Below are 14974 nucleotides of genomic sequence, written 5' to 3' on the forward strand. Positions count from 1 at the left end.
CCATCATTGTACAGAATGCCTAAAACTTTAAGGTAGAAAATAAATTCATCTGTACACATTTGCTAGGTATTCAGTAGATTACCGAGTTTGTTTTAGGCAACGGGTGAAACGAACACACCGCAGCAAACAGACAAACTGTGAAATCAGTGATTTCATTTACCGGTACGTCAGGTTAATTTAGGCTGCGGTTAGGTTAGGATGGGATAATCTTGGTTAAGTTTGGATTAGATAAGGTTAGGTTTTAGATATAAGCGCTTAACATTACTTAGCCTTCTTCTCCATTATCCTAACCTAACTTACTTAACCTAGATTTTCCCGGCCTAACCCCCGATTCTCTTACACTTTGCCCCCCCCCAAATAAAAAAAAAGCAAGACATTCTGTAGAATACCTAAGGATTCTATGAAAATCGCTAGGTATAGTATATAAGGTCATACTCTGCCAAAAAATGCCATTCTATAGAATACCTAGGCATACTATACAATACCTTGGTTTCACACAATGCCGGTAACATATATATATATATATATATATATATATATATATATATATATATATATATTGTGTGGTAGGTAGGGGCGCTCACCATCCACTCACTCAATGTAGTGCTGCTCTCGGGTGTCTGCCCTGTCCTCTCCTCCATCCTTCTTTCCTTCCATCTTCTATCTTTCTTTCCTTCAATCTTTCCTCGTCCTGCCTACGGGTGACTTTACACTCCCTCTTCTGTCTTTCTTTCCTTCATTCTTTCCTCTTCCTTTTGCCTATGGGTGACTCTACACTGAGTGACAAGCCAAATGGTTACCTGTACACCAGGAAACTATTTACTACGCTGGGTGGTAACCATATAAACAAATTTTGGCGCCTGGTGGTTTAATGGGTAATTATTGTCCTCCAATCGGATTGAGCAGGTTAAGGTTTATATCCAAGGGGTGATTGGGGTTTATTGCTTATGTAATGCCACTCAGGGATGAGTGAGGCTGGTCACTCTCATCTTGAATGTCAGGACGAACTGCCTAGCCCCGGGCTCCTACGCTCCTCATGGGGCAACGTAGGATTGATTGATGGATGGATGGATGATATATATATATATATATATATATATATATATAAGCATGAGCTGGCCTTCACTGCGGTTAACAGAATAAGACTGACCGATTATATAAACTGAATCTGGAAGAGGAATAAGAAGGTCATTGCCATGAGAAGGATGGCAAACTGAAAGAAAGGATGTAGACACGAAAACCAGTTCTTACTCTGTGGAAGTCAAAGTCTCGGATGATGGGGTACTTCGGGCAAGAGCCAGCATGCGCCACTACCGCCAGGGCCACCACCATTAACAAAGACACTTGCATTTTGTTCCCACACGGGCAGCTCACGAGTGAGAAACGCGGGCAGGAGTGTTTAAGGAGCACCTGCAACAAGAACCTCTCACTTGCACGTCCAACGCCACACTAAACTCCAGCCCCTGACTCCTGAGCCCAGGCCCCAGAGGCGCCGCCCACCACACGCACGTTCCACCAGTTGAACTTCCCCGCCTTCCCCCATTGCTAGGCGGGAGAAATCTTCCATTAGCTCAGTGAATTTCAGCCTGATTGCCGATGATCTACATAAACGTCAGGTCGGGGAGAGATTTCTTTCGTTGCCGAGATTTACCGAACGTGCTTGCCAGAGTAGAGTTCACAAGCAGAGGCAGTGGAGCATCAAGAGGCGTGCTCATCAAGGAAGTGTGTTTGCCAAAGCTTGTGTTCCTCTTCAGTTACCTGCACTCGTTGTCTAGTCCGTGTAGGAGGCTTTCTTGATCCCCTTCTTTAGCGAATAATCTCATATATTACATCTCAGTGTTTCCTTCCCTGTTCTGCACATAAGCTACAGTAAATAAAGGATGAGGCCTCAGAAATTATTGTTACGTCCCCATCCCACACTGTCACAGGCTCCAACAGCAGTAGCTCAGCTCTGCATAGGAAGAACGCTGCCCAGTGATTTGGTCTTACGGTAACCCTTTCGGTGTACAAGAAGAAGATCGGCTTAGGTGTGGTAAATAAACACTGGCTTCTTAAGTTCGCTGTCTTTATTTTCCAAATAATTACATTTAATGCTTGCTAACTTCACTTCACTGTTTTCACAAGAACCGGAGCTATACAATCTTCGCTAACTGCGCTAAACTCAAACTGAACTGAAACGAAATTGACTGCTCTAGGCCCTTCCCATCCTTGTATAGCCTTGCATTACACTCGAAGCTTCTTGTTTACTCCAGCACTTACAGTTACCAAATCAGAGAGATCCAAAACATGCCAGAGTTCTCTTACACTGCATAACGCTAAATTATTTAGTATACACACTGAGATATTACATAATTTAACAATCACATAAATGAAAAGTTATAGAGAAAAAGAGCACAAAAATTAATGTACAACTTACAAAATAACTCCACTCACAATAGCAGGCTAACTGGCAACTCTGACACATAACTGAAAATTACGAGAAATGCTGAAACTTTCCAGTAATTCCTGTCTAGCAAATCTCGCTTCTCAACAATTGGCCCATCCCTAGTCCTTTGTTGTCCCGACAGAAGTACATAATGTATACAAAATCCTTAATCCAAACTAAATAATTATACACAAAATAATCCTTCAACTTATCAGGGCTTCTACTATGCCGCTTCCGATGACATCCCTGCTCCTCCACAGTCCACTCCTCCTGGAATGTCATGGTCCTCTTCCTGATTCATTTCTTCCCTCAGGAAACGGTCACCATCCTCTTGTACTACACCTCAGTGGTCCTCCTGAACATCCTTGACTATGGGAGAGCACAATTCCTCGGAGATGTCCCAGCTGCACTGTCCTGGCCCATGGTACTGCCACATATGATTCACGTGTACCACCTTTGGGCGAGATTTTCTGCCTCCCCAAATCCGGTATGTTATGTCTGATAGGTGGTCCAACACAGTGTAAGGCCCGTCCCATGGGCTCTGTAGCTTCGGTGACTGTCCCTCGTTTCGCTGAGGATTGTATAACCAAACTTTCTCACCATTCCTGAAGCTCATCTCACTTGCCTTGGCATCATACTTGCTCTTCATCACTTCGCCTGAAAATTTTACAGCTTCTCGCACTTGATGATGTACCTTAGCCTGTCTTTCCTGAAGATGTTTTGCATAGCTGGAGGTGTCTGTAAGAAGCTCTTCACCAGGTGGTCTTCCCATTAACAAGTTAATGGGCAACATAAACTAGTGGCCCAACATAAGTTTTGCAGGGGTGTAGCCGGTAGACTCATGGGATGTGGACCGATATACCATCAGCTCCAACACCTGAGCAACAGTCGCAGCCTCTTGATCAGGGATGGCATAGGCTTCTGGCCACTTTGTGAAGTAGTCCATGGGGACACATACATGTATATACTGGTTTCCTCTTTCAGTGAGTGGCAAAGGTACAGCAATGTCCACCATGACTTTTTCCATCGGTGCTTCCACCTGGTGCAGCTGAAGAGGGGCACAGCCATGTTTCTTCAGTCCCTTCTTGGCACAACATATATCACAGGCCCAACACCATTCTTCAACATCCTGCTGCATGCCAGTCCAGTAGAACCTCTGTTGCAGCCAACTTAGAGTTTTCTTCACTCCCAGGTGCCCACTACTGATCTGGTTATGGGACTCATCCAAGATCTTGGACCTCATTTTCTTTGGAACCACCAGTTGCCAATACTTGCTGAGGCCATCAGGTGTCTCCCACTGACACTCCACTAGTCTGTTGTTCAAACGAAGAAGGTCCCACTGACTACAGTAGCTCTTAGTCGCAGGGCTAAACCTGGAAACCTCTTCCCAAGATGGCTGCACTGTACTCCGCTGCAGCCACTCCAGCACTGGTTGTAAATCTGCATCCTCCTCAGGTCTTCTTCAGCTGACACTGGCCCTGTCTCCACAGTACGGCTCCACTTCTGGGTACAATCTTTTTTTTACCACATTGCCGGCACTCTGGGTCACAAGGCTGACGACTCAGGCTGTCAGCGTTGCCAAGTGGCCTCCCAGGAATGTGCTGCACCCATAATTGTGCTAGTCTAACTTTCCCAAGCCAGTGTGCTATACCTCATACCAATTAATCTGGCCAGGCATGTATGGAAACACTGTTCCTGCCGAGATTCTTATTGGCTGGAGATGTTTGTTCGATTTCGATGTTGCTTAAACCGATACTTTCTTTATTATCAGATATGATACTGAGTTTATCGAAAATACAGTCGTCAAAAGCAATAAGAAATCCGTTATATACTTAACAACAATGAAATTTTCGTAGGAAGATAGAAATATGAGTCAACAAAGTATTATAACAGTCCAAGTCAAGGTCAGCATTCGAACAATTCCTTTAATTCTCCGACACTCGATAATGTAACAGAAAATTAAGGAAACCTGCTTAATCTAAGCGTTGATGTAACACACATTTAAATTTTAAGGTCAGTCCGCACCCTTAAATTGTTCCACAACTCTGAATAATGAAAAATTCTAATGAAAAGACGAGTTGTGCGGGAAGGGAGGTTTGATAAAATTGCGAAAATCAAAGTAGGCTAAAGGAAAACTATTTCATTATATCTCCTCTATTATCACAGTACAGGCTGATCTTAAAATTTAAATGTGTGTTACACCAACGCATAGATTAAGCAGGTTTCCTTAATTTTCTGTTATATTATCGAGTGTCGGAGATTTAAAGGAATTGTTCGAATGCTGACCTTGACTTGGACTGTTATAATACTTTGTTGACTCATATTTCTATCTTCTTACGAAAATTTCATTGTTGTTAAGTATATAACGGATTTCCTATTGCTTTTGACGATTGTATTTTCGATAAACTCAGTATCATATCTGATAATAAAAAGAGTATCAGTTTCAGCAACAACGAAATGGAACAAACACCTCCAGCCAATCAGAATCTCGGCAGGAACAGTGTTTCCATACATGCCTGGCCAGATTAATTGGTATGAGGTATAGTTGTCCTTCTGGATTCTTTAACGTCTTCAGCCACTTGAGTGCCGCATGGTCTATCCTGATGATGAAGTAGGACCCATGCAAGTCGAGATGGAAGAAATCAAGGCTTTTCATCACTGCCGAGAGCTCCTTATGGGTCACACAGTAGTTCCGCTCTGTTGGGCTGAGCTTCTTGCTGTAATATGCCACCACATACTCTTTTTCTTCCTTCTTTTGCAACAGGACTCCACAGTGCCATGGTCACTAGCATCACAGTCCAGGATAAATGTCTGACTGATATGTGTATGGCAATACTGAAAAGCTTGCCAACGCATGCTTGAGTTCTTTGAAGACCTTCTGAGTTACTGCTGTTCACACAAACTTCTGCCTCTTCCCTAACAACTTGTGCAGAGGTGCAGCTATCGTTGCAAAGTCCTTGACAAAACTCTGGTAGTAGGTATACCAACCCAGGAAACTCCATAGCTCCGTCACACAAGTTGGAACCAGCCAATTCTCTACAGCTGCCATCTGTTCTGGATCAGTATGGACGCCCTCCTCACCAACAAAGTGTCCCAGGTACGTTACTACCTTCTGAAACAAGTAGCACTTCTTGGTGTTCAGCTTGAGGTGCGCTTCTTGGATCCTGTTGAGCACCTCTGACAGCCTCTCCAAATCCTGGTCAAATGTCCGTCCAAACACAATTGCATCATCTAGATAGATGAAAGCTGCCTGCCAGTGCAGGCTTTCCAGTACACCATCTATGAGATGCTAAAAAATAGCAGGGGCATTGCATAAGCCACATGACATCACTTTAAACTGCCATAAACCCTGCCTGTAGGAAAATGCTGTTTTCCTTGTCCTCTGCAGCCTTGACCTGGTGGTATCCGCTTTTATATCTAGGGTGGAGAACCATTTGGCACCTGACAGAGCATCCAGCGTGTCATCAATCCTTGGCAAGGGGTATGCATCCTTCCTGGGCTCGATAATCCACACATAACCTTACCAAGCCATCCCTCTTCCTTACCAGGAACACTGGTGATGCCCGAGGACTGCTGGACTTTTCTATCACTCCTTGATTTTGGAGATTCTCCATCACCTTCTCCATTTCTTGCCGTTGGGTTGGTGCCATTATCCACGTTGGCTGTTTAAGCGGGTGATGATCCCCGGTGTCAATACAATGCTCCACCAGATCGGTGCACCCCAGGTCTAGGTCTCTGGTGGAAAAGACATCAGCAAACTTCGTCAGCAGCTGCCTCAACTTTAGCACCTGTGAGTCATCCAGGCATTGGCAACTCCTTGAAAATAGGTCTTGTAAGTGGTCTGGCAGATACCCATCTTCTTTGACTACACTCCTTTTACAGACCTTCCTCTGATGCCACTCAGGGTCCACTGCCTAGCACAGTCCCACAATTTCTCCCTCGTTGATCTGACTCACGGGAGACATTGGCCACCACAACTGGCACTTCATCTGCACCTGTTTCCACCAAAGTTCTCCCCACCTTCACTCCTGCCTTCATCATGCACCGTATATCAGGCTCCACTATCCCTAGACAGCTGTCAAAAGAGCCACTCACCTTGCACCGGAGCAATAGTTCTGATTTTGGGGGTATCACTGCAGTGCGGAGCACCCTCACCCTGCCACAAGAACTGGTACCGGTATGTCCCACTGCCATGACGGGAACTGACTCATCTCAAACCTTCAGCTTCATGGAGCAGAAGTCCAGCTCACATCCCATGGATATCAGATAGTCCAGGCCAAGAAGGCAAGAATCCTCCATCACGGCTAAATAGACTGGAAGTGTGGCCTCTTGCCCTGCCACTTCTCCTGTTCTGTCTTCCACTTGTAGCAGTCCTCTTTCCAATGTTCTGGCTTTTCACAATACGAGCAACTTCCTTCAAATTTTTCTGCTTCCTTTCTTGCCTTGAATCCTACACTACAACCTGCCTGAAAAGTGGACCTGCAGGACCTGACATAGGACTCAAATTCTTGTATGCTTGTGGATTGTGCCGCTTCACTTGCACTTTCAACTTTGCACTATCAAGAGCATTGATGAACATCGATGAACTGGTCCCTCAGAAGAGTAGCCAACAGATTAAGTGCTGCTGCAGGGTATGCCTTGTGTGCCTACTCTCCAGGCCAGGAGCAAGCTGCTGTAGGGATTCACCTCGAACCCATACATGGGTCCAGAATCTTGCCTGTACACCTTAGTCCCGTGTTTGCGTTCCAGCACTTCTGCTAGGGACTGATAACTGTTCCTCTCCTCCACTGACATCTGCTTATGAATCTCCGTTGCAGCACCCTTGAGGCTAGTAGCAAGCTGCACTGCCCTGTGCCTATCATCCCAACCATTTTGATCAGCAAGTAACTCAAACTGGACATGGTAAGCTTCCCAAGATGCTCTGCCATCAAATTCCTGAGGTTTCTTTTTATTTTGAACCCCATTATAGCCATGCACTTCACTGGTTTGGGGCCTAAAGACTGTGGCATCATAATTAAGTCCAGGACTTAAAACTTCTGCTTTCTGATTATTCAACCCTTTAATGCTACCTTTAGATGCTCGGGATTCGTCAAGATCCACCATACATTGTCTTTTTTTTTTTTCTTTTTCCACATGCTCCCTGTACACTAACCTGAGGCTTAGCAGTGCAATATTTCTCTACAGCCTCAATACTCTCACAGATTATCTTCAAATGGCCGTCTGCATGCTTTAACTGGTCGTCTACTGTACTGTACATGCTGTCTACACTCCATCATATTATTGCTTACCCTATACTTCTGCTGCTCTAGCTTGGCATCCACTTCCTCCTTAAACTGTTGCTGTTCATCCTTCATTTCCCCCATGAAAGGATCTAGCTGTCCATGCGTCCTCAGTTGTAATTCCCTCTGTTGTTCCTGTAATGCCTCTTGAAGCTGTTCATATCGTTCTTTCTGTTCTTCATTTTGAGCCTGTGATTGTTTTTTGAGTTCTTTTTGTCCTTCATTGTGTGCTTGCAGGTGTACACTTTGTGTCTGTATTTGTTCTTTGAGTTATTTCTGTCCTTCACTTTGGGCCTGTAATTGTTCTTTGAGTTCTTTCTGGTCTTCATTCTGTGCCTGTAATTGTTCTTTGAGTTCTGTCTGTCCTTCAACCTGTGCTTGTAATTGTACACTTTGTGCTTGTAGCTGTACACTTTGTGCTTGTAATAACCTCATAATTGCAGCCAGTGATGCCACCTCTTGCCTAGTTTGGCCTCTTGTCTGTAGGCTACACCTTCTGTATCCATGTTGAAGTTTTGACTCACTGCAGCACTTCTAATGATCCACATTCCTGACACCACTGTTATGTCCCTGTCCCACACAGCCACAGCCTTCAACAGTGGCAGCTCAGCATAGGAAGGACACTGCACAGTGAGTTGTTCTTCTTATGATCAGCCTTTCGGCGTACAACAACAAGATCGGCTCAGGCGTGGTAAATAAACAGTGGCTTCTTAAGTTCGCTGCCTTTATTTTCCAAATAATTACAGTTAATGCTTACTAACATCATTGTTTTCACAAGTCAGTGCCGGTCCGAGCTTTTCTGAGACCCTACGCTGGATCTCTTTTGGAGGCCTCCCCTCTCACTCTTTATTTACATTTATCCCCTTGCCCTATATATTCACCCCTCAAGTTATACCCCTGTCCTGAGCAATGTAGAGTAAAAAACTTGCACTGCATAATCTTTTATTCTCTGAAGAAAAATAAAGTGATGATACCTTGCGTGAAACTATACTTTACAAATAATTATTACTCAGATATATAAAAACAGAAATGGTCGTTGCCATATAATTCCATAGTGGCAAAAAGGCTACAGCATTATATATTTTGTAAGTTTATGAATTACAACCATTAGAAAAGCAAAAATTTATGGCTAAAATACTTAAGTGGCATATAGGTTGCAACAAAAATATTGAAACAAAAACATGTAACATCAGTAAAAATACCATTAAAATCGGCAATAACTCTGAAATATACACCAAAACGCTGTAAGCTCTCACATATAAGTAATCATAATCCACGGAAAGTTTGAAGATTCTAATGTAAGTAATACTATAAACAGTGATAATGAATATTATTAATATCAGAACCGTAATTTTGTAAGGTACTAACGTATACTCAGGTGTGTTTTTATCACTTCTTATTTTGTATCAAAATTAGGCACACCATGAAAATCCCATATTAATAATATTATTATAATAATATAATCAATCTTAATATTACTAATACGTGCGCCCCTGCCGCCGGACCCCCTCACACCGCTACGGAGCCACAGCCCTACTCCCACCCCAGGAGGACACCACGATGGGCCAGGTGAGTGCGACACTGGCCCAGAGCAAGACAGGTGCCGGGGTGCCCCGACCTTTTGTCCCTTTTCCCCTCAACCTGCCCAACCATGACGTCGCAGGAATGCGACACTACTTCTCGGCCAGACCAGCCCTTGTCAGGATCGGGGTGGGACTGCTCCAGATACAGTCCCAGGCAGCGCCGCGGTAACGGCAACTGTACATACCGAGGAGGGAACGGCCACTGTACATCCCTCAGCTGTCTACCCCTGCAGCTCTGCGATGACGGCCACTGTACGCGTTGGGGAAGGAACGGCCACTGTATGTCCTGCTGCTGCAGCCACATCTGGAACCCGCCTCGGTGTGATGGCGACCGTACGCACACCAACAGACAAAGGCAGGAGGAGTGGAGCCATGACGATGGCCACTGTACGCATCGGGTGGGGGAACGGCCACTGTACATCCCTCATCCACCTCCTCCGCCTCCTATGGGAGTAGCCCCGCGGTAACGGTCACTGTATGTATCAGGGAGGGAATGGCCATTGTACGTCCCTCAGCTATTTCTCATTGGGCAGGTAGACCTGCGGTAACGGCCACTGTACGCATTGGGGAAGGGAGGGCCACTGTACGCCCTTCGTCCACAGTCCCAAAGGTTCTCTCGGAGGAGAAGGTCCCTTACGTGGCCCACTCTCCACCCCTCAGCTGTGCGGGACGCCCTTCTGTCTCTCCCTCCAGATGTGGTTCCCTGGAGGTGCTGCCATTCCAGGAGTGGTGTCGAGGTCCTGTCACTAAGGGGGGGGGTTCACGCCCTTCAGTCTGCCCCTGGATGATGCCGGATCCTGACGGACACCCCATGGCCGAGGTGCCACAGTCAACCCCTGACGGCATCCCCACCCAGTGGCAACTGCAGTCCCCTTCCTTCCAGGGCCAGTCCCCAGACCCCAGGGCGGGACAGCTCTGGCCTCACTCACCGTCAACCCTCCGCCAGGAGCAAGAAGCTGCAGGCCGGACTCCTGATGCTGTTTGGCCCCAGTCCCGAGGGCCCCTCACCAGGTCGAGGTCCGAGCAGAAAAGGGCCTCCTTGCACCCCAGACCAGACACGCGCCTGGGCTGTGACGCCCCTGAGAGCTGTCCCGTGCCTTCTGCAGGAGGGCCCCCCAGGAGGGCTCCCTCCCACTCCTGGGCGCCACCTCAGTTAAGCCCAGACCTCAGCAGCCCAGTGACAACGCCTCCAGACCCCAATGCTGTGCTAAAGACTTAACAGTGATGGTGACTGTAGGTGATATAGAAACAGTGGGACAGAAACACTAACCATAAAGGTCTTTACTCCAGTTTATCCAGAGTGCTGTGTGTATGTTTAAGCACACCAGAACCAGAGTAATATACTAGTGTGTGGTAAAGGGACCAACCTGCCACGTACAGTCCAAAGAAACCGAGTGTATGAACATTGTCACCACGGCTGTGTGATATTCTCTCGTGTATTAACTCAGGTGTAAACACAGTGCCCATGTGATATGTTATGCTAATATTAACTAACCTGTCACTTTACCGCATCCATATTCAGCGTATCTTTGTACGTATATTGTAAAGGAATTGAACTAAGACAATAGATGTGTTAAGTGTCCTGCCGAGTTCTATGCCCCGTTCCTTTGTAAGTGTTCTGTTTCCGGTCTAGAAAGAGGACCCCGCTAAGTTGCTGGTGTCTTTAGAACGAGAAATTGGTCTAAAAACATCCAGCATAACACTGATGGCAATTGGTGGTTCTGGATCCGATTAGAACACGGAGGAACAAATAGGGAAATCTTACACAATGGCAGCCAAACCACATATTCAACTGCCAATGTTCAGCCCCAAACAATATGACATCGATGTGTACTTGGATATGGTAAAACCCTTATTAGACATAGGGTTTGAAAATGACAGGGAGAAAATTGCCGTCACACTGCCTCAGCTGGGCAAAATTGTGGCAACCATAGCCACAAAAATCGTCCCCGAACTAAAATGGGACCAATTCACACTTATCGTGAAACAGGCAGTTAGACCTTCCTTGGGCAGAGTTATCAGTCTCTCACAACTAGACGCCCTCACATACGACGGTAGCCTCGATGACACGTTCATTCAGGCACGGCGACTTGTCACCGCCACCTATCCCGAAACCAGCACAGCCACTCGGGATCAACATACATTCAATACCCTGCTGAGGATCCTCCCGAGCACAGTCAGGGAACACTTTACAATTTATGATCCATTGAGAGACATGGACCAAGACCTGCAGCTTGTACGATGCCTCTTCGCCGCCCGCCCCACACATCAACCAATACATGCAGTCAGTAAGTTTCCCATAAGCAAGGTGGCACCACAAAAGCAACGAACACCTCAACCACAACCCACTACGGAGCCGTCACCTGCCATACCCAGGGCTCACCATCCGAAGAGACGCCCTAACCCCAGAGAAAACTCCAACTTGATATCCATAAACCCGTGAGAATTTATCGCCTGCAGGCGCAGCTGACCTCTGCATGACATACACGAGCAGCTGAAAGCCGCACAATGCAGGGCAGCCCCACAAGGGCGCTGGAAGGTGTCATCTTTGGACAACGACGCACTGGAAGATGATGCTCCACCCCTCTCTTATACAGACCCAGGGGAAGTGGAGCCCGATGAGGAGGGCACCGTACAGCTGATGGATTTTTAGGTCCTCCCCTGCACCTTCCCACAGTGGTGGGGGCCACTTCACATAAATACGGACCCCCAGTCTACGACAAAATAAGGCTGAATGGGGTCAAGGCAAGACTATTGGTTGACTTGGGATCGGCCAGATCCTGCCTCTACTCACATTTTCACTCCCGCCACAGCTCCGCCTTCGGCCCCCTTCTTCCCACCTCAGCCAACCTCATAGATGCGGGAGACGGCCCCCCTGCCTATCCGAAGGGAAACCTGGGACCAGCGGACTGAAACCCACCAACAAGTCACTGCAAGACATCCCTTCATTGTCTTCGATTTTACGTGCCGTGCATACAACGACTACCTGGGGCTGGATCTCCCACAAAAACTTCATGCCAACATCGACTGCCACAAGTGCCGCCTCCACTTTCGTCCAGCATCCCCCCTCCCTTGCCTACCCATGCAGCATGTGCACACCTCCACCCCACACACCCCCTTCCTCACCACCCTCAACCACACTGCACGTGCATCTCCCCTCCACCCTCACCCCTCCCGTCACCCATCACTTCACCTTCTCACCCCCATTCTACTTCTTCTTTCTCTCCTACCTCACCTCCCCCTCCAACTTTTCCTGCCACCATTGCTTCTGCCATTACCATTCCCCCCCCACCATGAGGCTTGGTTACAATTAAATAGGCCCAGCGGTACCTCCGTACTATTTTCACCCAGCTTACCATCTGGGCCCCTTTCATCATGTTTACTATCTCCCACATTCCTCCCCCTCTCAAGTCCAAGCAGTGCGAATCGCCAATCTCGCCGCCACACCACTCACCTTCCCTCGAGGGTTAATAATAGGCGACATGGAGGAAGCCGAGCCTTGTGAGACACCCTCCCCCTCTCCCACCACGCTACCTACTCTACCTGAGCACCTCTCCCCCCACCAAGCAAACAGCCTCCGACAACTCCTCCTGGACTTCAAAGACCTTTTTTCATCTGGCCCAGCGGACATCAGGCGCACCACCTACCTGAACCACGAAATCCACACCACAGGACCACCCATCCGCCAACCCTTACGACGCAAGAACCCTAAGCAGCGGGCAGAGGAAGATCAGCAGGACCAGGACATGCTTGATGCTGGCGTTATTTTCCACTCCACCAGTCCCTGGTCCTCCCCCGTCATACTCGTTAGAAAAAAGGATGGCACCATGTGGTTCTGTGTTGACTACCGTAAACTCAATGATGTCACCACCAAGGAAGCCACTCCCCTACCCAGAATAGACGATTCCCTCGACTCACAGCACAGCTCTTCATGGTTTTCCACCCTCAACCTGCAGTCGGCCTACGGGCAAGTCCCCGTCCACCCAGAGGACAAACAAAAAACGGCCTTCTCCACCAGCAACGGCAAACATTATGAATTTAACGTCCTCCCTTTCGGACTTTGCAATGCCCCAGCCACATTCTCCCGTCTAATGGAGTCAGTCCTGAGTGGCCTGACCTGGGAGATCTGTCTGGCGTATCTAGATGATGTCATCGTGTTCAGCCAAACCTGGGCAGACCATCTCCGCCGCCTCAAACAGGTATTTACGCGAATATGCCAGGCCGGATTTAAACTCAAACCTTCAAAGTGCGTCCTAGCCGAAAGATCCATCTCCTTCCTGGGATATGTGATTGGAGCCAAGGGCATCTCTCCTGATCCTGACAAATTGCGTGCCATCGCTGACTTCCCTCTACCTAAGGATGTCCACGAAATACGCGCCTTCCTTGGACTTACCTCCTACTACCAGCATTTTGTCAAAGGCTTCGACGACATTGCCAAACCCTTGCATTATCTCACAAGGAAAGGCGAGCCTTTCGTCTGAACAGATACCCGAATTGCAGCCTTTAACACCCTCAAAAACAAACTCATCTCAGCACCGATTGTCGCTTTCCCTGACTACAACCTACCCTTCTGTCTATACACCGACGTTTCCCTGATTGCTATTGGTGCAGTACTCGCCCAAGTGCAGGACAGATGAGAACACATCATCGCCTGCACCAGCCGCACCCTCAACCAGGCAGAGAGAAATTACACTGCTACTAAACGTGAGTGCCTGGGCATTATTTGGGCTTTAGATTACTTCCTATCCTATATTTCAGGCACTCATGTAGTCATCATCACTGACCATCAATCTCTCCAGTGGCTGCGACAATCCAACACCACCAGTGCTCAACTAAATTGATGGAGAGAAGCACTTGAGATGTTTGATTTTGAAATGCCATACCGCCCTGGGACGCTGCACACAAACCCCGACGCCCTCTCCCGCCTACCCATCAACTCAATCCGCACCAACACAGACCTCATCCAAATGTGGCAGGCCAAGCAACGCTCTCCTGAATACTGCTGCACACCTTCGCCAAATTATACCAACACGGCGAACACCTGTTTAACCAATATGGCCACATTGTCCTAGACCCAAACGCTGCACATGATGCCATGCTTCACCTTCATCCAGACAATGGCATCCATCTCGGCACAAAAAAATTATACAAATTTTCAATGATATTTATTGGACGCCCAACCCCTCCACCATTGCCAAAATCATCATCCAAACATTCTGAGCCTTCTCCTTTTTTTTTTTTTTTTTTTTTTTTTTTTTTTAAGTAACAGAACGGAGGAAGGAAAAACAAATGGAGAAAAAAAATAATCCATACACCAGATTACTGGTGTCCTCTGTTCATAAAATATCTGTAACAGTTAGACTTGAACAGTTGTAGGTTGAAATTTGGAGGAAAACAACTCTGGGTAAAGACATCACATGCACAGCTGGACCTGTGGGAAAAGTCACCATACACAAACCATGACAATTACTGTCAGTTGACGTACTCGGGCCACTAACATCCAAAACAGGCTACAAATACATCATTACTTTCGTTGATGTATATTTCAAATTCCTCATCGCCTGCCCCACAAAAGAACATAATGCAGTGACAATAGCTGATGCATTAGTCCACCACGTCTTCCCTTATTTTGGGATCCCCTAGGCCCTACATTCTGATAATGCACCAGAATTCACTAGCAAAGTCTA

At 47.0% G+C, this 14974-nt stretch overlaps 1 protein-coding gene across 1 annotated transcript in view; it reads right to left on the minus strand.

Annotated features, from left to right (window-relative positions):
* The window catches only part of LOC145407067 (apolipoprotein D-like), a 146103-nt gene extending 144753 nt beyond the window's left edge, over window positions 1–1350 (minus strand). Inside the window, exon 1 of the mRNA XM_080278090.1 lies at window positions 1252–1350. Within this exon, the coding sequence (XP_080134216.1) occupies window positions 1252–1350 (99 nt within the window). The remainder of the gene's footprint in view (window positions 1–1251) is intronic.
* Between the last annotated feature and the right edge of the window lie 13624 nt (window positions 1351–14974).

This window comes from Coenobita brevimanus, chromosome 72 (genome assembly GCF_032717465.1).
Source record: "Coenobita brevimanus isolate Jiangsu-jjx chromosome 72, ASM3271746v2, whole genome shotgun sequence".
Taxonomy (NCBI): domain Eukaryota; kingdom Metazoa; phylum Arthropoda; class Malacostraca; order Decapoda; family Coenobitidae; genus Coenobita; species Coenobita brevimanus.